General features: G+C 39.8%; 1 protein-coding gene across 9 annotated transcripts in view; it reads right to left on the bottom strand.

Moving 5' to 3' along the window:
• fbrsl1 (fibrosin-like 1) overlaps positions 1–25,716 on the bottom strand; it is a 222,553-nt gene that overhangs the window by 90,687 nt on the left and 106,150 nt on the right. For 6 of the 9 annotated variants that reach the window (XM_088375374.1, XM_088375380.1, XM_088375372.1 and 3 more), the window contains exon 5: positions 6,831–6,860. The exons of the other annotated variants lie outside the window; for them this stretch is intronic. In XM_088375374.1, coding sequence (XP_088231500.1) covers positions 6,831–6,860 — 30 coding nt within the window. The remainder of the gene's footprint in view (positions 1–6,830; positions 6,861–25,716) is intronic. 9 annotated transcript variants of the gene reach the window in all.

Raw genomic sequence — 25,716 nt, 5'->3', positions numbered from 1 at the left:
CCCACTGGAAATCAAAAACTATTTATATTTTATTCGTGAGTAAAAAGATGGAAATGATCATGGAAATCTTGTGGAAGAAGAACTGCTACTTTCTAAGAAAAAAAGTTACTGTCTCGAATTAAACAGGAAACTTGAAGATGCATGTGAGACCAGACAAAGAGTGAGAGGAAGAGTTTGAGGGATGAAGGCAGTGTTGAAAAGTGAATGGTGGTTGGTAGATGAGGGGAAGATTAACACACTGTGTGAGGAGTTTGTTGCCTCTGGAACAAGCCTCCACATGACACAAACTGGAAATGATATGAAGCAGAGCGAGGAAGACAGAGAGCTCTGTAGAGCGAAAGAGGAGAGAGGCAGCCACAATGCACATCTTCAGGCTGTGAATAATTTAGAGGAGCACTGGGGAGATGAGATGAAGATGAACACAAAACACTGGCAGCGTTTGACCTGGAGCTGGAGCTACATCAGTGCACATTACAGAGTGGAAAGCTTTCTCCGTCTTCTTCCCTTAGTGTGCATCCCTTTTCTTGGGGTTCCTCTTCATCTGCCTTCCTTTGTGGCAGCGAGGAAACAGCTGAATGCTATTCTAGTTTCACCTCACATTCGATGAAACTCAACAGGATGGTTGACAACTCTTTCCTCAAGGTTCTCTTTTTGTTTCTGGACATGGCAAAACAGTTTGAAGCCATCTTGCACAAAACGTATTCAATACATGCAGGGACAGAAAAGAGTTTAGGTACAGATTTTTCTGGCTCAAACTAATTAAGAAAAAAAAAAATCAAAATGTTTTGCTTTGCTGTCTGCAGTCAAGTTCACTAATGTTGAGGCATGCAGGATCCACACCGAACACCTAATAATTTCTCAAAATCATTGAAAATGAATGAAAATGGGGAAAAAAGTGCCTGTATGAAAATCGTAAAGGTCATGTTAAGGGAAATAAGTGATGTTAATTTATTTCTAGTATTACATAATTTACACAATATACACCCTTGGAAAACAGAAAAAAACAAATGAGGTTGTTTTTAGACCCAACTTCCTGGATGGGTTCAATATTTAACCCAACGTTTTTAATGGTGTAATGCAAGTTCGACTGGACCACTACTATGACAGACAACCACAACTTATTACTGTGGTTGGATAGCTGATCACCTCTTAAGGGGCGCTTTTTATTAGTGTAAAAATAATTTTAGAAATAAACATGGGATGAGCGCTAATGTCTACAGCAATGTTTCCCAACCATTGTGCCGTGGTGCGTTTGCGGACTGACGGATTCCAGCATGTAGTTCAACCGAAGAACCTGTATTGTTCATTTTCACTAATATAAAATACACAGTCAAGTCGTGACACCTTGAATGTGATCACCACTCAGCTGCTGCCAAAAGAGCAGAGCGACTTTTAGCGTGACTTTGTTCTTATTGTCGCAATATTTATAGAGCTAGTCTAAAACAGTCATGTTGATTCTTTTGGATTTCAATCACAATCACTTTCAATTGTTTATTCCTTACACTGTGTAAACTCTTTTTAAAACACTGTCACTTTTATTTAAAAAAAAAAGAACACAATTTAAAAAATATAGTATATTCTTTTATTTCTATTGAATTATTTCACTCTCCATTTATGTACATATATAGGAATAGGACTTTATTTATACAACGCGTTCACAATGTCTTTTGTTGTAATATAACTAATTTTAATATAGAAGCTGATGTAACACCAAACAGATTTTTGTTGGCGGTGTGCCCCGAAATTTTTTCCAAGGAAAAGGTGTGCACTGGTTTACAGTAACAAATAAGCATGCCATTTGGTAGGAAATTTGGGAAGAGCAGGTTCGTGATCAAGGTGAAGCTGCCAACTAAAGAACATTTTTAACATGGTAACGAGCCCCCCCACCCCCCACCCACACACACCCATCTTTGCTCCACCATTCTCTCCCTCCTTTTGCTCAGTCTGTGTGGCTCATATTATTGGGATGTTCCTTGTTTGTAAATGTGCCAAGTTGTGTGCACCAGTGCGGGCTGTCTATTATAAGCGGGCCTTTGGGGGCAGCCTTTCCATATGGCGCCACATATGGCACTCAGCAGCATCAATTAATGTTGTTATGATAGTGATTTTTATGAGCTATGCTTTCACTGCATTGCTGTCTTGACTAATCCTTACTGTTTCTTCTTTTTACCACTGCAGGTTCTTCAAGCTGCTTTCCTTTCCTTTCCTTTCCTTTCCTTTCCTTTCCTTTCCTTTCCTTTCCTTTCCTTTCCTTTCCTTTCCTTTCCTTTCCTTTCCTTTCCTTTCCTTTCCTTTCCTTTCCTTTCCTTTCCTTTCCTTTCCTCAGAGGCTCAACAATTTAGCCCTTGAACAGCAAGGAATGTAAAAATGCCCAAAGCCTTCCTTTTATAACACCAAATTCACATTTAAACAACTGCCAAACTATTGCTTTTTTATGGCTTTTATCTGTAGCACATTTTCAAGGTGTCACATGGTTCTGATTTCTAAAGACTTAATTCTCCACATTGTTTGAAGACTTTACGTGGCCATATTAGGCTAGCGCATGGCCCATTAGTGTCGACATTAGGTGTACATTTATGCATAAAGCAATCTGTAGGAATATAGGATTTGGAATCAGTAAGTTTTCACCCCACCGTTACTTTGGTGAGGGATCTGACAAGAAACTTAGCAAAAAGCTCAGTTTAAAAAGCTCCCAGCCACACTAGACTTGTCAACGACACCACAATTAGAGACCAGATCACTGGCGGTTAGCGGTGAGAAACAGTGAGCAACTCTTTCGTTTGAGGAAAACACTCAAAGCAAGGTTTTAAAATGATTTCAGATTTCTAATCACTCTCAGGATAAAAGGCCTTGGTGTGTACGTTTGTATCCGCATAGGGAGTTTCCCTTGCCATTTCTCTGCTTCTGATTTTTATTGTTTTTTTTCCCCCTTTTCTTTCCAGCAGGCAGGCAAGCTGGCAGGCAGCACTGTTTGAAGGTGCAGTCAGAAGCGAGTGTGGGCCTGATGCTTTGTAGTAATATTTCCAGCAGCACAATCTCATTACTCTTTGACGTGGGAGATGCATGCAGGGGCGGATTGTCATTTCATGCTGTCAAAAGTTCCGTGAGGGGAACTGGCAATGGGAATAGAACTTCAATGACCTGCATGTTTCGTGCTCATTGAGACTGAATATATTAGGCCAAATACCACACACAGAATGCAATGGACCTGATGCTTGAGAATGCTTATAAAATGAATATTCAGTCCCCCAAGAGTGAGGGATTTCTCTCATCTGGTAACTCAGACAATGGATCTATTTCACCGCCTCCTGAACTTGTTATGTAGCTTTGGGCCTAATTAACCTAAATGGGAGTGAGTCATACATTTGCGAAACTCAAGTAAGTCTCAAGTCATTGAAGTTCAAGGTTGCAAATGTTTGCAATGTTTGTGATTGAAGGAAATTTTGAACATTTTTGGTGAATATTTGTGAATTTCAACGAACCCTGACGAGAACACATTTACTGCCTTCGAAACCTCACAATCGAAACCGCTCAGTGGGATAGCAGTGTACTTATAAATTACTGGCCCATATCAATCCCAGAGTCCTCGAATTGTTGTATGACAACATCTCTTACTGACAGTCCACTGTCTAATTAGGCTTTAGGCCACACCACAGCACTAAGACAGCTGTGACTCAGGTGACATATTAAATCTGCACAAGCTTTAATTAGGTCAGCTAAAACTCTGCAAAATGTCTTACCACATTTATGCAGATGACACTCAAATCTAGGTGCAATTGATGGCAGATAAACATGGGCCTGAGGAATCACTCTGTTAGTGTATCAAACAGATCAGTCTTGGGATGCAGAAAACCATTTTGAAAATTGAAAAATAATTGTATGTGACCTACAGAATCACAGAGTTAATTATAATAATTGATTTGAAACTACTTCTCTCAAAATGGACAATTGTTGGATTAGGCCTCTTAATGATTAGATAGAGGACTTGAGGTAGTCCGTCCGTCCCTCTCTCCCTCCGTCCGTCCGTCGTTCCCTCCCTCCGTCCGTCCATCCATCCATCCATCCGTCCATCCGTCCATCCATCCATCCATCCATCCATCCATCCATCCATCCATCCATCCATCCATCCATCCATCCATCCATCCATCCATCCATCCATCCATCCATCCATCCATCCATCCATCCATCCATCCATCTACCTATCAATTTCTTTGCATAGGGTTTGAATGATTGACAGGCTAGTCCTGTAATTTTCATTGTTATCCCCAGATTGACAGGCAAATGCTCAAATCATTCCCAGCGTGCACATCATCTCTAATCGATCTCATATGTAGCATAAATATTTTTCAACACAAACATAAAATGAACAACAATCAAGTCATTCAAGTCATCATGTCTCAAGTCAAGACCGCAGTCTTTAATTCCCAAAGTCCGATTTTAGTCTCAAGTGTTTCAGTTTTTGCTAAATCACAAGTTCTCAAAACAGTACCTGGAGTTAGCTCACGTCCAAATAACAATATCTTAAGACCACACCACTGTGTGTAAATCTTGCCTGTTAACAGGCAGCAAATACAGGTAGCTATGTTTTGAGAAGCGTAACAAAAAAACATCCACTTGGGATAACTGGTCGTCTCCCTGCCAATGGAAAAACAACTTGGGGTGTCCTTCCAGCTCGATTTCACCGAGTTTATTCAATGCAATAAAAGCTGTGCCCTGTTTAAGAAAGTGCCAAGCACTGACTGAAGGGCCTGGTTACCATGCAAACCCCAGTTTGTTGCTGGGGTGACTATCCCAAAGTGCTTCCTGGGTAATTTTCAAGGTCACTGGTTTGTGCACGCCTATGTGGTGCAGATGGGTCCACCCTCATTTAGAGCCCAGCAGGAGCTCTTTCATTATACCCGGTGAATGGCCTCATTCATCCACTTCACCTCCATTGGTCACACTGAGTCTCTTTAGAGCGCCTAGGACAAACTTTTCCCTCATTCTACTTCCTGATCTTCTGCGCACCACTCACCTCAGTCATGTTTAATCTTAGTTCTCGAGCATGTGCTGGTTGAAACTTTGGCATAAACCTTTGACAGCAAACCACAATGAATTGATGATTACATGACAGCATTTTCTAGGCAAGAATACTGCTTATGTTTGGTTTTGAGGGTGAGAATTACTGTTCAGTAGGTTTGGATTGGACTGTTAATTTATTGAAAAATGTTCTCAGTTAATTCATCTTATTTCATCTAGTAACACATTTAAAAAAAATCCAACTTTGTGGGAAAGGTTTTGAGCAAGTTGGTTGAGAGAAAACTTGTGAGCCTTGACCTCAACCCCATCAAACATCTTTAGGATGTTGGTGAAGGCACTTTAATTTCCACAGGGAAATTAGATGTGGTTAAAAAAAAAAAAAACTTGCAGTGTTCCTTAGAAAAAAAAAATCTACATTTTGTTCTAAGAAACTTGACAACTAATATTTTGTTGGGGAGGAAACTGAGAAGCGAGAAAAAAAAAAACCCACAATGTTACAACTAATTCACATTGACTGTGGAACGGATGTGTTGTGGCCTCCTTACAGACCCCGTGAGAGAAAGAAACCATCTTGGCTAGGCGACCGCACTTTATCTTGGAGTCATCCAGTTCTCCCTCAAGCGTCTCCGATCAAAATCTAAAATGCTGCCGCTTGCCTCCTAATTGGAGCTCGTAAGAGGGAGCACAAACAACCCAATTCTGGCCTACCTACACTGGCTCCCAATAAATTTTAAAGTTCATTTTAAAATATTTTTATTTTTTTCAAATCATTAAATGGCCTCACCTCAGGTAACCTCTCCGAGCTCCTCCACCCCTACGCATCTAAGAAAAAATACGGGTTTGGTGCAGATATCCAGACACTGCAGTCGGTGTGCATTGCAGTCCGTACGGATTCCGTACGGACACCACAAGTGTCAGCGTCAATTACGCGTTATGGGGAGAATATGCAAACACTACACAAAAAAGAAACCTGGAAGTTGGGCATTCAGATGTATACCAACAAAACAGCAAAATGACAATGGATGCGTACTCATAACAGCTGCTCTCTTATGGCTGTTTTGCAATTAAGAACTATGAATTATCGGAAAATATGAAATTGCCATTAATTTATTGCAATTTTAAGAACATTTGCTGCACTGAGATACACATGTCTTTCTTTAAAATTATGTCAATGTTTTTTTGGGGGAAACATTTTTGTATCAAAAGTGCTAGTACTTGGTATTGGTGACTACTCAACGATTCAGTACAAATACTGGTAATTGGTCTGAAACAAAAAGGTATGTATCAAACATCCCAAATTGAAAGGTTCAAACGTATTTCATTAAAACTGTTCTAGGGGTCACTGATTAACCCTGAAATGGTTAGCAACATGTTTCAGTGTTATGATGAGGGTGACTAGTCCATATACTATGTACTTTCTATTCAAATTATTCTCTTTGTGTCTTTGACTTGCTCTAAAGGCATCCAGCAATTATTCCAGTTGAATTGTGCATCATTCTCCCCCTAAGGTACTGTAACTGCAGCACTTAGCAAAGCCTGTGGGTCCACTACATTTTCCTTGTCTTTAAGTGAGTCCCAAGCTTGAGATGGTGCAAAGTGACTAATTGTCCTGGGTTGTTCATGTGCCAGGGATGAGATCTACTTTAACTGGTGACAGGGCCCACAGTTTTCTCACACTCACCTCCTGGCTCACTATCTTTCTCCTCCTTGCAGGAGATTTACCCACACTGCTTCTCAAACTACTGAGCTGTAAAATTGAGTTGAGGCTAGGCAAGATTCAAAATGAAACTTGGCATTGTGAACGCACTAACCTTGAGGAGGGTCACTGCTGCTGGCGGCACCTAAAGACATGGAAACAGAATATCAGCCATTTTGGATGGAACGGAAGGTAAAGATGAGGACGGAGGGAAGATCATAGAAAAAAAAAAAAACTGCTTGACCAAGCCCATCTAAATAAGCATGTGCACACACATCTACAAATATGTGACCATAACAAGACAAATAAATAGAATCATTATGTTTTCAAGTAAGATCCACTCTCAAATGTAAACTCCCATTGTTATTCACTTCAAAAATTCTTTCTAGCCCAAGACTCGCAATTAAAACAATAATTGTAATGAAATAACAAAAAAATATTTGCTGATGAAATGTACAGTACATAGTATTTGACTAAAATGGTGTACTGTCATCACAGCCCCAATAAAACTAGCCACTGTAATGAAATAGAAGTGTGTACTGACCCTTGAATATAATGTGAACAATCAATTACTAGGAATCACAGACAGAGCTAAGGATTAGATGGTCTCAAATGGAGCATCAGTCCCACACACTATCATTTGCAGGAAAATTACTTCAGTAATGAAGAATCTAGGCCCATAAATCCTTGTGGCCTCACCTTCCTTCGCCGCCCAAGTCCCGATGGGGAGCTAGTAAAAAAACCCTTTAAAAAATTCATAGCGCAATTTTGCTCAAATCCCTCCCAGCAAGCACAATTATGGAACTTTCATCTCAATTGATTTATGTCCCCGGCTAGGAGCGGGAGGTGCATGGCTTAGAGACGGGTGGGGCTCGAAAAAGGGAAGGGAAAAACAAGTGGTAAATCATTGTTTTTAAAAGGGAAGGACCAAGGTATTTGTCACTTTGAATGTGTGTGGGTTGCTTCCTGAATGACAGAGGTGTTTGCGTGGAAGAGAAAAGAGGGTAGGGAAAAGAGCGATTGGAAAGAGAGAGGGGCTGAGGACCTGAGCCGAGAGGGAGATGGTAAGCGGAATTCCATTTGATTAATAACACTAATCAAATTATACAGTGTTCCTCTGTGTCCTGAAATCTGGGGCCATAATGTCCTCTAATGGCGAGGTTCATGGAGCTAAACTTCAGAGGGAAAACACGGTGCTGACTGCTGCACGCTTTAATGAAGGCAGTAAAACATCCATTTCCAGAAGCATGAAATGAAAGGCAAGATTGTAGATGTGCACCCAGTGGCTCAGCAACTGCACAAAAATGGAAAGCTGTTAACACAAAAGACAGTGTGAGACAAGGGGAGGGGAGGGGGTGGGGGGTGGCAAAGTCCTTGTAAAAAAATGAAGAAAAGAGAAAAGGGCAAGAATGCCAACAATAAAGGAATAGAACCAGAAAAATGATAAAATGAGGTGCAGAAGCCAAGATTGCTAGACTTAGTCGGATAGCTGATTAAAGATGAATTGTCTAGTACACTTAGTGCAAGGAAAAAGCATAACTATTCAGTCGCAGATGCACCTAACCTCAACGTTGTCCTCATACATCACAATTCCACTCCACATCTCTTTGTGTTATCCCGTCTATCTTTCTATTCATCCGTGCATCCAGCCATCCCTTCATCCCTCCATCCATCATCTGTCTGGTGATGGGCTGTACACACAAGAAACCGCTGTCGGGTTTCTTTTGCCCACCCATCTATCATAATATGCAGTGAGCAAATTTGATTTTACCATGAATGAGGTGACATACAATAGTTCCCTGACCTCGGCAACTGGATATCTGTAGCAGGTTTTCTTAACATTTCCAGACATTATACCCAGATGCACTACGAATCCAGTAGGGCCAAGCCGGTATGTTTTTTTTCCTGTGTAAAAAAAGTGCCTTGGCTCCACAAGTTGGAAATCCCTGATCTAATTATCGCTCTCCCAAATAAACACTTAAGTTATTAAGTAAGTCTACTATGTTGTACATAGCTTAAGATGTGTCATATTTGTTGAATTTCTTTTGGGTCGAGTTTTTTTTCTACTTCCTGCAATTCAAATTTCAATTGCAATTCTTCTTCCCGTGTGTCACCGCAATTCAAAAACTAAATTGAAATGTAGGGTTCATTCTTAATTCAATTCTGAATTTCATACAACCCTGCAGGTCTGAACAAAACACAATCATAATAATCCAACAACTGGTTCAGATCACACTAGTCCTAAAACCCTCCCTTCATATACTATGAATACATTTTAAAATGTTACTGTTAGTCTACAAATATCTGAATGGTATTGGACCAACATGTATTCAAGTCATTTTCATTGCCTATGACCCTTCAGGTTGTTGTATGCAGCCTTATTGAATGTTTCCAGAAGCAAAACCAAACAAAGTGAAGTAGCATTTTCTTTCTATGTTCCTCAACTTTGGAACAAACATATAAATCTATTGTTCACTGCTGGATGGTCATAATTTTAAAACATGATTTATCATTTCATCTATATATGAAACCTACTTTCAGGTTGGGATGTTATTTTTATGTTTTGTCATGTTTCTTGTTTTTAACCCCCCCCCCCCCTTTTGTCATACACAGTAGGTTAGCCTTGCATTTCAATGTGCTCGCTATACAAAGAAAGTTGCCTTGCCTCGAATTGAAACATCATTTGATTGTAAGCAATAAAAAAAAGCCATTTGGGGAAAACAAAAGAAAACACATGCCATCCTTCTATGGGTGTTGTCCTTATTACAACTGCATGGATCAAGATCCAAACAGCCTCCATCCGAGTTGGATATAAAAGTTTTTTCACTTTTCTTAGTAAGAAAAACTCACATTTGGTGGGCCTACCAAAAAAAATTAATCAGATACAATTACAGAGCCATCACAAAGAAATGTAATTGAATTGAAAGCTGACACAAGATATAACTACATTACAGCAGAGACATAGGGGGGTGGGAGGCACTCCTCTGGGACACGGCCTGTGGGGAGCTCATTACCGCCCAGCTTTGAATTATTGAGTGCTAAGGCAGTGACATTGATGAATAGAGGTAGGTGTCTAGCTGTAACACCTCAGCAAGTGTTTATCTCAACTTACAGCAACCTAAGACGTCTGAAGGAGGGATCTGCCGCGGCATGAATATTGCACAGGAAGAAGTTGTAATGGTTCATAATTGAAAGGGTTGAGGCCACGGTTAAAGTCTCAAAGAGTGGATCCTTCTTGCCCCTTCTACCTTTGCATTTCACAGAGGCAAAATACGTACAGTGCTCTCTGGTTGTTTCCATTGAAACAACATCATCTACATCCCCAAGCCAGTCAGTGGAGTTTTGGTGGTTCTACCCCTGCACATTGAAAGTGTGCATCAAAAGCAAACTTTTTGCGAAAATGTTTACATTCAAGCTTTGCCTTGATGAAAATGTACGCACAAATTTAGTCTGTCTTATTTTAGTGGCGGCAGCAGCAGCAGCAGCAGCAGCAGCAGCAGCAGCAGCAGCAGCAGCAGCAGCAGCAGCAGCAGCAGCAGCCGCAGCAGGAGAGTGTGCGCAATTAAAAAAAAAAAAACTTTGGCAAGTGAGATATTTGGCAGGCTCATATATTCATCTAGTATATAAACCTTGGCGTAGAATTGAAGTGTCTCGAGGTGTATCTAATGGTTCTTTTGCTCAGCTACATGCAAAGTACCAAATGCAGTTATAAAATGGATTTGGTGTTGACAACTTGGCGACCAAGCAAGCAATAGACCTACAAATCCTTCCTGAAGAACAAAATGATGACAGTTTTGAGTACGAGTGTATACATTTAGTCATGTCACAGAGACCACCGTCCAAAAAAGAAAATGGTAACTGCCACCTCCCGAGAAAGCTACACCTCCAATCTCTATTATTCTTTTAACGCACTTGTCTCTTTTCACAACCCTCCTGTTCGCTTTCTCACAAAATATGAGAACTCAATTAAGTCAGGCAAAATGAGGACGCGGGGGGGCGGTGGCGGTGAAGAGCTTGGAGACAAAGGGAATAGAAGCGAAGGTAGCCTGAACGAGCTGCGTCGATCAGCGGCCTGGAAGAAGAGCACATGGGTGACTGTGCAAGTGCAGTCTTGACCCATTTTAATCCTGTCTGCAGTTTGAACACGGACGAAAAACGAAGGGCTCGCCATTACAGAGGGGGATGTTGGGTAAACAGAGGTCAGAAGTGGGGGAAAAAAACAAATACAATAAAGGGAAAATAAGTCAAGGAGAAGATAATTTAAAAACATGCTGACTCTCAGTCTTCAGCAAATTTACTACATAGACGCGGGTAGGGTTTCAAACATTTGTTTTACATGATTGGAAAAATAATCAACAATTAGTCAATAAAAAAAACCTCATCTAGATCCACACAATTCAATCTATAAAACTGTCAGAGTATACCCAGACACAGGCTTTAAAATCTATATCACTGACAGAAGTGTAATCCCTGAGAAAGTTATTTTCCAAACTGCCTGAAAAAGCCTGTCTGTGCTGCTTTGACCTCTGACCTCAACTCCTTTCTTAGTAGTAATTTATAATGAAATGTTATTTCATTGTTGGTCAGTTGCAGGACAATAATGCCTGGGAATTTGAATTGTGACCTCGAAACCACCCAGTTACAATGAGTTAAGTCAATGAATTACAATGAACACCGAACAAGGCCAAATTGTAGTAGCAGTCATTCGTAATGAGTTGCCTCTCACGGCAAAACAGACCTAATTCAGATTAGCAAATTTTTTTGTAAACATCATTGACACCCTCCTTCTATTTTTGTATTTGCATTTCTTACGCTGAAGAAAGAGAAGACGATGCTTGTATTTCCAAGTCATGATTGTGACCTCTGATGTCAGATTTTGGCATGAGTTAATGTGCAGCTGAGACAACTGCCATCAGTCTTATGTGAGCTAAATCATGCTGCCTCATCCTTGCTACATTAGGTCGCGATGAGCCCACACAGCTCAGCTCATTTTGCGATAACCTTGCGGTGAAACTGGCGGAAAACCATGCGTCACCTTGTTAGAGGTCGGCGGTTTAGACAGGCACACATTCAAAAATACGTGGTGAATTAAAGGGCTAAAAAGGTTACAAACACATTTCTAGTACAGCTGTTTTGTTCCAAATTTATGTCACGTTACAAAACTGCATCACTGTGGATAAGTGAATTCAAGAAAAAAAGTGCAACCCAACCCTCATTGTTTGAATAACAACAGTAAAACACGACATAACCAAAAGCGACATATTACTTACTCTTGATGACTCCAATCGCTAGCCTTCCAGAAGAATCAGGGGCTTTAAAAATTGGTTAACCTGTCCCTTCATCTGACTTGCTGTCTGAACCAAATCAGCCGACTAAAAGCACAAGACTGTTGAGCAAAGTACGTCAAGTCAGTCATAAGACACCCTTGGTCAATGGATGATAGTGTTCCTCGCATTAGCCAAAATTAAAATTAGATCAATCTTTAACAAACTAATAAAAAACAGATGACACTTTCCCTCATTTATGCCGACTATCTTCACAAAACCCCCAGTGAAGAATAATTTGCTCATTATTCATGGAGTTTGCAAAAAGACGTTTTAAATGATGCGCCAGTATCTTTTTCATTTATGAAATGTGTCACAGTCAGAGATTTTATTTGTTTTTTTGCATATCTAGTATGTCCAATCGAATTTGAGTGTGAAGACAGCAGATAGTCTTGGTAATGATACAGATAAAATCTGAGGCAGTACAGGCATGGAAATGGATCAAGCACATAATTTATTGCTTGATGATGAATACATGTATTTGTCTTTCTTCTACACATCAGCTGACATGATTGCCACTTTAAGCCTGGGGATAAGAAACTCATAAAAGACGTCTAAGTCCAGTGTTTGGCGCAAGGTTTTTTTCTGATAAACTTTCTGATAAAGTTTTTCCTTTTCCTGATAACAAGCCTTAAACAACGGGACAACAAACATCATGGTTATTTAAGCCCCCACCTCTTGCAATTTGATACATCTGGTAAATAATCCAAGAGAGTACGACAAGAGTACGACAAGAGCAGGGCTGACAATGGACATTTTTTTCATCCTGAATGCAGTCATCATAGCTTCAACGTTAGCTATCTGTCCTGTTTTTTTTTTTTTTTACTTAAACAAATTAGTAAGTCATGAGGACCTTCAGTACTTCAGTACCTTGGTGTTCCTGATTAAATTCAAATTTGGTCAACGACAACATCTGAAATTGCACAGACAAAATTCATTCGTCGTTATTTTTTAAACTTCAATAATAACTGAAATAACTATTTGGCATGGTAGCATTGGAGCGCAACAGAATTGGTCTCAATCTTGATATAAAATAATCAAAATAAACATGTAAGAAATCACCCAGATTAATTTTCTCAATTTCTTCTTCTGTTTCAGGTTTATTAACATTTTCTAAAGAATTTTGTGGGTTTGTTAGAAAAAAAAAATATTTCAATGTCCATCAATTATACACTGACTTCCACTATTCGTGGCTGGCCTGGTTTGTATTCCCTGTGAATAACTGGGGATAACTATTCGTGTATGAACTGTTTTACTGGTTTCAAGAATAACGACATTAAATGGTTTTACGAGAAGAATGCAACCATAATTTGACAGCCTAATGGGGACAAGGGTTATCAGTTAAAATCGATTGTCTGTTATACCAAAGCACCATTTTTAGTAGCGAAAAAATGAAGTACAGAAAAAAAATGATCCTAGTAATTACTAAAAAGTAATGTGGTTAATGCAACTCAGTCTACAGTGTGACAGTAGATACAAAAACACCCCCCTCATGGTTTTGTTCATGATCTTGCACCGAAAGTCCAATCGTTTTGAACCAATCAAATGTTGGACTTACACCACTTATTGCTGACCGACCTCTCGAGAGTGGTCCATATTTTGTAGCTATGCTGGCGTCTTAGCATTTTCACAAATACGGCCCTGACCACCACTTGTGAGTATTGAAGCCTTGCTGGCAAATGGCCAAGTGGAAACATTACTGACATCAATTTGTATTCTTCACATGTATCTTATATTATAAATATACACACCTAAATCCCCAGACTCCTGAAAGATGTATCCTTTGACCTGAACATAAACCGGAACAACTAAAAACACAATAATGTGCCTTTCATAATACTCCTGGGGCCTTGTGTTAGAAAACCTACCCCGGCGTTCCCTTTAATCCCTTGAGAATGAAACAGACAGACTTGCAGTTCAACCAGCATAGAAACTATATGCTATTTTGGAATTCCCTCATGGGTATGTCACATTGTCCTGATATATATCCATCTAGTTACCATTACATTCATCTACATTCATAGATTGGTGCCTGTGTGATCAGCGTAAAAATGGTGGTACCCTCATTTCTGTGGCAGCGTAAGTCTTGTCCAGGTGTTTGGGGCCATATTGTGCCTCTCTGGGCTTTCTGGCTGAAGGTGTTGCCTCATACCCGACAATTTAGTAACAGAAGCTAGTCCGCGCTCGTCCCAAAAATGGGCCTGCCATTTTTGTTCAACGTAATAATCTAGTTTGGTGTGCTTGTGAATTTGGTCGACACTTCGGGTCACTGGGCGTTACTTCCACACGCCTGGACATATCTCACAATCATGGTAACAAAAAAAAGACAATATTTAAGATGAGCTAGAAGGGGTCGTTTGTGTAGCGTAGTGGTGTAATGCAATTTTGGCACAGGCGGATAAATTTGGCGGTGGTGGTTGTCAGTGGATTTCATACAGTAAATATGACACCAGTGTGGGACAAAACCTTTGAATCATTTAAATCATTGAGCAAATTATCATTATTATCATTTTAAAAATATTTTTAGAGCACAACGGTCACTATTTGGGGGCGGGGGTTGCCGGTCACACACAGACGTAAAGTCATGCAGGTGCAAATCCCGGTGTCCAATTGTCCACGTCACATGGACGGCCGACTACATTATCCCTAAGGGGATATCTTAAAATTTACTGCCAATGTCACGCAGAGGCTCCAGCAAGTCTGTTTCTGTTTCCGTGAGGTCAAGCACGGCTAACGTGAGTTCACTGCACTGCATCCACCTTGATTTGAATGTAAATGAGGGATGCTGACACAATTGGCTGGGAAAAGGCTAATTTCATCCTACGACAATGCAAACGCCCCATTCCGCTCAATTGTACCTGTGCAAAGTCTGGCAGAATACCAAAGGAGAACTCCACCCATGCGCACAGTCAGACTGCGCTCCATGCTAGACTTGCGCCAGGAATGAAAATAAGGCCCTCATCATCAACTTATTCAGTGTCGTAAAGTTGCGGACTGCTTATTGGCTTTATTAGAATAGATGGTGTCTTTATAGAAGCAGAAAACAATAGTTGACTCCAACTACTAATCACATGATTTTGTAGCTGATCCTTCTGTTTAGAAACAAAGAAAAAAACAAAAGCATTTGAGAATACTCTTTGGTGGACAATTACAAATGTTTTCTTGATTCTGCATAATAATTAAAGGATCAACATATGTATTTAGTCACACAAATGAACAATCATCTTCAAGAAGAGATTGTGCAGTTTCGAAACGTACTTTGTGCATGCCAAATTCACCAACCAATTAATTTTTGTTTTGCCAAAGTCAAGGACTATGTACGTCTTGACTTTGATTTGACATAAGTAAGCTGTGTTCCATATCAGAATGGCAAAAAAAATGAAGGGATGGATTATCGATCGAATTTGATTTAACCTATCGTCAATCCGATCACAATATGAAACAATATGTCTACAGTATTTAAATAACTTATTCACTGTATATCTTTGTGTACTGTTTAGTTAGCACAACAAAATGTTTCTCAATCATTTTAAGCGCCAGTCTACTCTTTCATCTGTTTTCAAGGCCAAAGGACAAAAACATACATAATTTGCATAAATTCAAATACAAAAGGCCAACTCATGATCAAGTGCAATGTGTGGCAATTAGCGGCCGGAGAGGAGAAATGTTGGATTAATTACAGCATTTTAAAGTGTTGAGGAGATAACGAGTTAGCGCCTGGTGACGGCGACAACTCTTCTTTTAATGAGCGCTATGGAAATTTATGAAACTTGAGATCAGGGACAATGAGGCGTTACGGGCTTGTCAGAAGCACTCCTGCTCGCCCGCCTTTTGTCCTAATGAAGGCAGACACTTGTTTCTCTCTTTTCTTTCCACCTTATGTAGATATTTTGTGACTCTTGCAGTTATTGATGGTCAAAGGTAAATGTAATAAAATTGGAATTCTCCCAAAATCAATTTAAAAAAAAACACATTTGCATCTATGAGGCATTTGCCATTCAAATTTTAACATAATGAGTGATCACTTTTTAACACGTTTGGCTTTCAAATTTGAATAAGGGAGGAGACCTTTAGCTGGGAGCTATGTTAACTACTAATATTGTAAAAAGAAAAATATTTCAAAAGAAGAAACACAAATACCTACACGAGGCTTCACCAGTCACATGAAAGTAAGTAGAAGTACAGTGATCCCTTGATTTTTACAGGGGATGCGTTCTAGAACCACCCGCAAAACACGAAAATCCACGAGTAGAAACGGTATATGCATTATTTAGAAATTCAAATATCACTGTGTTGAAATTTCAGATACATAGTGTTTCTTTTTGGCCGAAGGATGGCATGGGTGTATTATACTAAGTTAATTAGAAATATTTACCTCCCAAAGCAACGCAGTGTCCACCTTGAGAATTTCTACACTATCCTAAACTGGGGGACATCATGCATAGCGAAGCCAAAGTGACTCACGGTTGGGCATAAATCTTCTATTGCATTGTGGTCCAGTACACAATATTAAAGCTTTTTAATCCTTCCCAATTCTTTTAGGGTACATAAATCTTTCCCATTGCCTTAATAACTATGTCCCACACTGTTTTGTCCTTGTATTGTACCTTTACGGTAAATAAAATAGCAAACACGTGATATTGTCACGTGTCCCAACTGACTCCTTCTGCACCGGTTGGTGCGCGTGGCCAGCTGCCGCATTTTGCATTTCCTAAACAATGCACATGGTTGTCCTGACTTTTTTGTGACAGGCTGCCTGTTGCATTTTGCGCGCTTAAACGCCGTTCTCCCATCATTTATAAACCCACAAAGTAGCACCTTCGCAAAAAGTGACGCACAAATGGCGAGGGATCACTCAAATTGCTTAATTTTGTAACTGAATACAGATGCCAAAACATCACGTTTTAACATGATGACTTAAATGCGTGCTTTATCAGTGGTGGGCACTTCCATTCTTGTCCGTCCGTCCTTTTTTATAACAATCATCCATTTATCATTTGAAAAGCTTTCCGTCACCGATCCATCTGTCCGTCCATCGTCAGTTGTGGAAAAATATGAAAAAGCCATAGTCCAACAGATGAGAAACTCAATTTGATAAAGATGGTGTAGTGTATATACAAAGTCCATCCATTCCTGCTTCCTGCGTAACCGTAGTCAGGGGACGGAGAGTGATGTTTCTCCAAGGCCAGAGTTGCCTACGGGGTTATGATTGTCGCACATTTTGAACAGGGGAAGCCCAGCGGGCCAACAACACACACCACAGGGAGACAGAGGTTACATCCAGTCTTAGTTTATTTGGCACTATTTCTCCTCCAGTGCGTTTACTCAAATCTTGCGTAGTCATTGATATCGATACCAAGCACCAATACCACTAGTACTTTTGATACATAATAATTTCCCCTCAAAAAACAATGACATTTCATTTTGAAAACCTACATATCCAAATATAGCAAATTTCCTTAAAATTGCATGACGATACAATTTTCTATCCTTTCACTATATTTATATTATTACATGAATTTCTGTTTCCTGATTGGAAAACGGTCACAAAAAGTAGCAGATACCCGTATTGCAAGCAGTAATACCTAGTATTGGCAGAGATAACTTGGTATAGAAATTCAGCTTGCCCACCCCTAATTTAAGGTTGGAAAAACACATTTCTTGGATAGCTTCATACGTCTGTAACATGCTCAAGCACGCGTGACCCATTTGAGTTGGATCGTTTCACAAGTAGTGTGAGTGCTCTTTATCGCACTCACAAACCGTATACTATAGAAACCCTTGTTAATTTGGAAGGGGAGTAGTTTGGCACAGTATATTGTCACTTGTGTAACTGCATGTATACACAGTGTAGACAGTAGAGTATAATTGATCCCTCACCTCCTGCTGTCTTGTAATCTTCTTATGGATGCAGCTCAATTAAACGACCATCTGAACATAATTAAATGAAACACAGCAGACTCTATATTTGCCATAAAGTGTGAGAGAGTTGTTATGATGTTGCCTTCGATTCATCTCGACTATGCTAGCATCAAGACCTTGGAGACATTTCATTATGATTCGTATGTTGTGTCACATTGTGACAGAAACAAACAGTTAACCGTGTTTGGGTTCAACTGAATACAAAGCTGTGTGAGCCTATGATGGACTGAATAAGGAAGATATCTATGAGTTTTATTGTATAGGAAAAATAAATAAAAAATAAGTTAATATAATAGTAACTGGACCAAGAGTACACTCAGTCTGACCAGAATAGGCAATGGCCATAATATTTGTATTATTTTAGTAGGGGTGGAATAGTTATGTGCTCAAGGTTTTGGGTTAGGTCAATCAATTATGTTTTGTATAGTTAGGTTAAAAAGTATATGTACACCATTGTTATTGATTACTATTATTTTCATGATGTTGATGACCGTCCTTGATGACCGTCTTTAATTGCTCTTCAATGGAATGGCAAAATCAAACTGTGTATCCACTTGGTGCCATTGAAACAACAGAATAAAAAACATTCAACCCCGATATTTTACAGTGTCACATCAAATGTTGGCTACAGTGGGGATATCATGTCCACAATCTACAAGAATATTGTTATTCCAATTCCTGCTCACATAGCTGGTCCATATTACATGCCAATGACACATCTAATATATTAATATTTAATATTATACTATATATAATATTTTAAGATTCTTGAAATACAATCGAGACAGCACTATAATGTATCTTAAAAAAAATCTTACTTCTACCATTCTTTTAGTGGACGTGAAAACACTTGCCTCACACTTTAAGATCGACTGTATGAGAAATAGTCTGCCATGTTTATAATTATTGTAAAGGTATTGACTAGCACCTGAATCTCCACATCAAGGTTGTTGACCTCTTACCCGTTTGTGGTGGGAAAACCAGTCATTTGTGTTGAGCGCAAAAGCCTACTGGCGTGAGCAAAAGAGGATCTTAACGCCAAAGAAGATGAAGCCCTTAGGATGGTGTTCTTGTCAATAAAAACAGGTGTTAACCAGCTTAGCTAAGACGTTAAGAGCTTGGATAATCCTAGCCCGGATCCAAGCAAAATTGAGCTCTTGAATACTAATGTAGAAGATGCACAGTTAAATCACCAGGTTGATTAGAAGGTTGGCTTTGAGCTGTGCTGCTCTTATAGGACATCAAAGCTCACTTTGAAATTGTGCAGAATTAAAATTTGATCAACTAGGATGTTCTACGGGTGTTTTCCCAACTACATGTTCAGAAGGTTAAAAAGCTTTCCTAAAGTGCACAAATAACAAAAAAGCTGACAGTAACCCATCTATCCATCCATCCATCCATCCATCCATCCATCCATCCATCCATCCATCCATCCATCCATCCATCCATCCATCCATCCATCCATCCATCCATCCGTCCGTCCGTCCGTCCGTCCGTCCGTCCGTCCGTCCGTCCGTCCATCCTCTACCGCTCCATCACTGGCGTCACTCGTCTGCTGTCTTTGGGGGCAAGAGGCAGGGTAATGAGAACAAAAATGCCAAAAAGCTCAGTTGCAAAGCACAAATCTGTAGCAGGCCCCTTGTTAATCGGACACCAATTGACGGCAAATTCACGTAGTCCAAGGAGATCGCTCATAAGACTATTTATTGATATATGTCAGAGCATATCTCATCCATACCATTGTGCAATTAGATTTCGATTGACTCCTGCAGTCCTAGTGTGTCCTATATTAGATTTCCATTGGGGTGTTGTAGGGCGTGGATACATATTCACTGTTCAGTTTCCCTGCATTTAACACTAAGCGTGTAGGTGCACTGTAGCATGAAAGACCAGACATAACCTTCAAGTTCCTCGTGTCTTGCCTTTTGATGAATGTCAACAAAATAGAGAGAAAAGGAGAGATGGGGTGGGTGGGGGCTTTAGAGGGCTGGCTGGGTGGGGAGAGAACACAATTATAAAAGCCTCATTTCTTCAGAGAACCATAAAGTCTCGTCCCGGAAGGGCAGCTGAGCACAAATCAATTTCTTTCAGTCGATTACAAGGAGTGAGGTTCTAACCTTCATTTGTGAGTCTAATACTCCAACAGTTATGTAGAACACATACCAATTAAGCAATTCTGCTAGAATAAGAGGGCCGTGAACTGATGCGATTATGGAGGCCGAGCCGCTGGGGAGGTTGGGTTATGGGCTCAGGAGCAAAGAGAATGAGGGGAGCAAGGAAGGAGAGAACGGGGAGAAGGCTGTCAAAGAGAGAAGAGTGATTGAGGCAAAAGTCATTTATTAAGCCTAATACTCTATGAAACGTTCCCTTGGTAATAAGGAACTGTGAGTGCACTAATATCTAGGAGTCATGCAGAAAGGTCACACGATATCTGCACTGCCCATAAGGGTCATGCCAGCGGGTGTTGCTCAAACACATCAGATAATGCTCCCAGCGACATCGCATCATGCCCGAGGTGAAGAGGATGGGAGATTGGGAGAGGATGCCATTTGTGAAGATTGCCGAGATGTACCGCCGTGCTCGGAGATAATTCCTTGACGTGCACACAGCTGCGTGATGGCTAAATGCAATGAGAGTGATGACAGCCGGTTAAAGATTATCCGGTATAAACGTAGCACATTTTTGTGTATTGTTTCCCACTAAGTTTGGGTTTATGACCATTCGTCTCAACAGTGACATAAATACACAGTAGCAGGAGACAGCCCGCCTCAGCCACTTTTCAGTATTTGTGAGCATGCATGAAAGGAAAACACATTAGAGCCATTTTGTTGTTTTCTATTGTCACAAGCAAAATTTGAAGGCAATTTCTGTGTCTGCAGATATTTGAAGACCAACACATTGTCATTCACTACTGAGGTGCACCTTAACCACCGCCTGCACCGCCAGAAGATTTATGGTAATTCCTGATAGCATGTGATAGGATGCAACCCATAAACACTTGTGAGGTGTGCGTTTCCATGGCAACCGCTCCCACTAGTCACCAGCCTTGATGTTTGACTTTTCCCCTCCCTACATTGTACGCCGGTATTTGGATGCCAGCCGTAAGAATGAGATGCAGATTCGAGGCACAGTCGAGAGACACAGATGTTTCTCATTGGCTTTTAATCTTGTACTCATTCAGTGGCTGGTGAGAAAACCTTCCTCTTCTGAATGATAATTCGCTAAATGAATAAAAAACCAAATGAACGAACGGCAATGTCTGTAAGAAACATTTTAATCATGCAAAACGTTATGCTATTAAAAACGTCAAATCAAACAGTCGGTGCTGTCGCTTGAATACATGTTACGTGGCTTGAATGTTTGTAAGAAGTACATGTTACTTGCAATCATGTAAAATTCGGCGACCTTGAGTGCCTTGAAAGGCGCCTTATAAATAAAATGTATTATTATTATTATTATTAAAATCAAAATATATGTGTTGTTATATTGTGTATAAAAAACCTTAATTATATTGTGTATAGTATGGCATAACCCTGACACAATGAAAAAAAGCAAACAGCAGTGAAGTCCTTGGCATGACGGATATTGTTTCCTCTTTTCTCAACAAGTCAAACATTGACATCGACCATATATCAAGAGGTCTATGGGTTTATTGACACAAGGGGTTTATTAGGGTTAGTATCGCAACGATAAATGCAGATAGTTTGACTTTGTGTGATATCAGAAAAGCAACTATTTGCATGACAAGGAGCTCTCATATTACTCCCTGGCGAGCTTTATCACAAGAGGATATTTCAAATGCTATCAAATAGCTTACACATTTACTTTGATAACTCCATCAGATGGCATCCTGGGTTTAATAATAGTAGCAATCTTGGAGCACTGAGGCTCGAGCCTAGAGCAGAGACAGTAATGGTAGGTAGAAACATGAGAAAGTCATGAATAGAATGTCCTTGAAATGTTCATAAATAATGCACAGAAAATTGTTGCCTATTTAACTATGCATGCCTCTTCATGGTTTTGTGCAAGCCTGGAAACAACCACAGCATGTATTGGGGGGGTCAACAGAATAGCACAGGAGAACAATGTAGGGCTCAATCCCTCCTCTCAGAATCGGCTACTTGCAGACTACAAATTTGAGAAAGAACGAAACCCTCCTAACTGTGAGGTGGACATGTTAACCAGCGCACCACCCTATTATTATTATTAATAATAATGATGTTAGAGTGGGGGGACGGGCTTGATTTTGAAGCCTCATTTTAGATTACTCGTGATTTTTTTTAAACCATTAAAATATAGTGTGGTTTTTAACCACACTTTTCTCTGTGGCGTTCTAAATTTACATGGCATTTTTATTTCCATTTTACAGGGACTTTAATGTTACATCATTGAACAAGTTAGTCTCATGAAAGAATTACGCAAACACCAGGGTCTTATTTTGCCCCTGAGAAATGACCAGGATCTTAATTTTCAAATAAATTCCTCCAAAAGTTTTTATGTCTGTGATGGTAAAGTTAAAAACTTAAATTACCTTTGCCTTGTCTGGTTTGGGACCTAATCGGCCTTGGACTGTAAATCTCAGTTGACAGTATTGAGTAGAATGGAGAAAATCATCAGGACCCTGCTCCCTTCCATCCCAGCATGACCAGAGACCAACACATCTTGGACCGATCCGACATTCCCCCCACCATGGACTTTCCATACTAAACTGTGGCAGGAGGTTCCGCAGTCTCCGCAGCAGGACGTTCAGATTCAGTTACTTCCCCTTGGCCAAAAGAATGCTCAACACCAGTACATGATAAGTACTGTAACAGCCATTACTTTCTATTCCCCACTCCTCCACGAGATTGCCATTGAGCTACACGTTAATAATTAGTGTTGTAATGTTGCTTAAACTGTTTATAGTGCAGTACAATCAAGAATAACTTGTTTTTATTTAGTTTTATCTTCTATTTTTTTTTTAAATCTCATTCTAACCATTACATTGGTTGATATTGTGCACTGACCGTGTTTGTTGAATGACAATTAAGTGAGTCTAAATTACAGCGGTGATAAAAGACCCAAGCAGGGTCCCTATCTAAAGTGAGGCCACCAGACTAAAGGGACAAGGTACAGAAAGCATAATGCTGAACCTGCTTGAAATCACCAAAAAGCTAAATATTGTAAGGTAACACACATGTTGAAGTCCAATGTGCACCATATCAGAGAGAAGATACAAAATGTTACTCTATATCTATGACATGATTATCATCTTTAATATTTCACAATAGTGAGACATGCTCAGAGTTTAGTTCCATTATGCAAGAAGTAGCACAGTTTGGGCTCACACAGGCTAAACCTCTTGGACCCAAAGGACAAGACTATGACTAAGCAAGACAATCAGTTTTATCTTTCCATGTTTCTCCAAGACAGATTTGAGGCTATAGCTGGAAAATTGACAATGGGATTAGGCTCTAATCCAGGTTCGGAGCCTTCATAATGTGGTATCTGTGTGTGAGTGAGCGATTGATTCTGAGGCGCTGGGATCCCTTGAGCCTAAAACCCTCTAACTACAACCATCTGCCGTTGATCCCTAGATTGTTTGTGTCAAACACAGCGATAAAAAAATCCGTATTTCCCTCATAAAAACGCATATGGTTTGGCCAAATCACAGAATTGAATGATTTGTACGTATATCGTGTTATTTGCTGGACTTGGATTACAAAAATATTGTTTGAATACAATTTACATTGATGTCAAATGGTTCTTTAATTATTCAACCACTTGTCAAGCAGGGATTAGATTGATAGATTTGAATGCTCTTCAAGTGCTCCAATGTCCCTATTGTAAATGACATTTGGATTTATAGTTTCAAATGAAGCTGCATGGTACAGCTGTGTTCCATTTGAGCACGACTGGACCAATAAAGGTCACAAAATACCTTGCAAAATTCAGCAGCTCCTGTTACTTATTACAAGTCTCCTGTGAACCAAATTACCAGAGGCTTTTTTTCTTTTTTGTTCCACCAAACTCAGCTCGTGCATCATGCCAAGGCCTGGCTCTTGTTTATTTAAAAGGTTAATGGAGGAACGATATGTAATGTTTATTGGTCATATCTTCACAGAGTTGAACTCATATAATGATGCTCTATCTAGTTTGTACAGACAATATTAAATATTTCTACAAGATCTTATTGTCATGTAAAAACTATTTTTCACATTTCGATGAATTAGTGCAGTAAAGCAAAGCAAACTCATTGTAGTTGTGGTGATGTCTGGCTTCACTGCGATGTTAAAAGAAGAAATGATAGAAAGGAAACCTTGCACTATAATCAACAGAGTGAGAAGGTCAGACTCATTCTTCTGGACTCCTTTCATGAAAAAAGGAATTCAAGAGAGATGAGCGCTCACCATCATCCCTCATGCCCCTCTTCAACAATGTCATTTCATTTTGTTGTTGCTTTTTCATTGGGCTGTGTCAACCGTAATGATTTTCAAAATGTTAAGATTAGCATTTCAATTTGGTAACCTCCCTCTCAAAGTCCCTAACCCAGAACCAGCCTCTAAATCACATTAAGCATATGGCATATCTTTTGTAAGACCCAGCTCCAATGTCACAGCAGCTCCCCCTCCTCATCATCATTATGCCTGTTGCTTTTTACAAGCTAAATAAATAGCCGCACAAAACATCTGGAGCCACAAAAGGGACCTGAAGTGGGCCTCTTAAAAAGCAGTGACAACTGCCAACAGCTGATGATGGCCTGGTTTAACACTTCTTGTCATGCTCCGACCCAAGTAACTTCGGGGAATGTGGGTAATTTGCAGACTAAGATCATCACAAGTGACTTTTCTCCCATTTACTTGTTTAGCTGTTTACTTACTAATTTGCTTTGTTTAAGGAAACTTTATTTAAAAACATTTCCCAATTTGCACAAACTTAATTCCTGAGGAGGGTCTAGCTTTACATAGCTATTAACTAGAGTAATGTACTACCTACTTGCAGTCCTTCATGTCAATGAAATTATTAAAGCCATGTTCAATGCACAGTTCTGACCACATACAGTTTGAAATCCAAATCCGCACAGCTTAATGGTGCGTGGCCCATTCGGTCTCTTCATCTGAAAGGTCAAGCACCTTTATTAGGTCATGGGCCTCTGATTTACAACCAACGTTTCAGATGACAGCAGCTGTTATTTCGGAGAGAAAAAAAACCTACCCTGTAATCCTAAGCATTTGCTGATCTTAAAACCAGTGGAGGCCTTTTAGAGGAATTACACAAAGTGACACACAATCGAGCAACAAAGGGAATATAATCTATACAGGATAACTCACGCAATGTTAAGGTGCTAATGTAATTTGTTAGGTTAATTCTGCTCAAAGAAGTCTGCCTAGGAGTCTTCCGGGAATGTTTACAACATAATTTTGTTCCCATTTTTAAAATTAACAGACTTGTATAAGGTAGATAATTTATTGTCAACAAAAATGTACATGTTGCCGCTCTAAGAATGTGGTGTTCACAGCTCACCTATGACCGTGAACAGAATCAGGAAATGAATGAATGAATGCAAAATAAAATGGGATAAAAGAGAATGCATGAACTTTTTATAATGACAGTATGTTTGGACAAGGGTTGAATGAGTAAACTGACTTATTCTGAGTGTCTGGAGGTGAATTTTGGCGTGCTTTACTTTTTGCCAGTGTTCTCATTTTGTATTTGTCTGTTTGTCACATTAAATAAAGGACTGAAAGTGCAGTGAAGACTGTTGCTTTACTTGAG

Source organism: Syngnathus floridae, chromosome 5 (genome assembly GCF_059516105.1).
Source record: "Syngnathus floridae isolate MCC-2025c chromosome 5, RoL_Sflo_1.0, whole genome shotgun sequence".
Lineage (NCBI taxonomy): Eukaryota > Metazoa > Chordata > Actinopteri > Syngnathiformes > Syngnathidae > Syngnathus > Syngnathus floridae.
The sequence above is the reverse complement of the archived record's forward strand: the minus strand, read 5'-3'. Positions and strand labels throughout refer to the sequence as shown.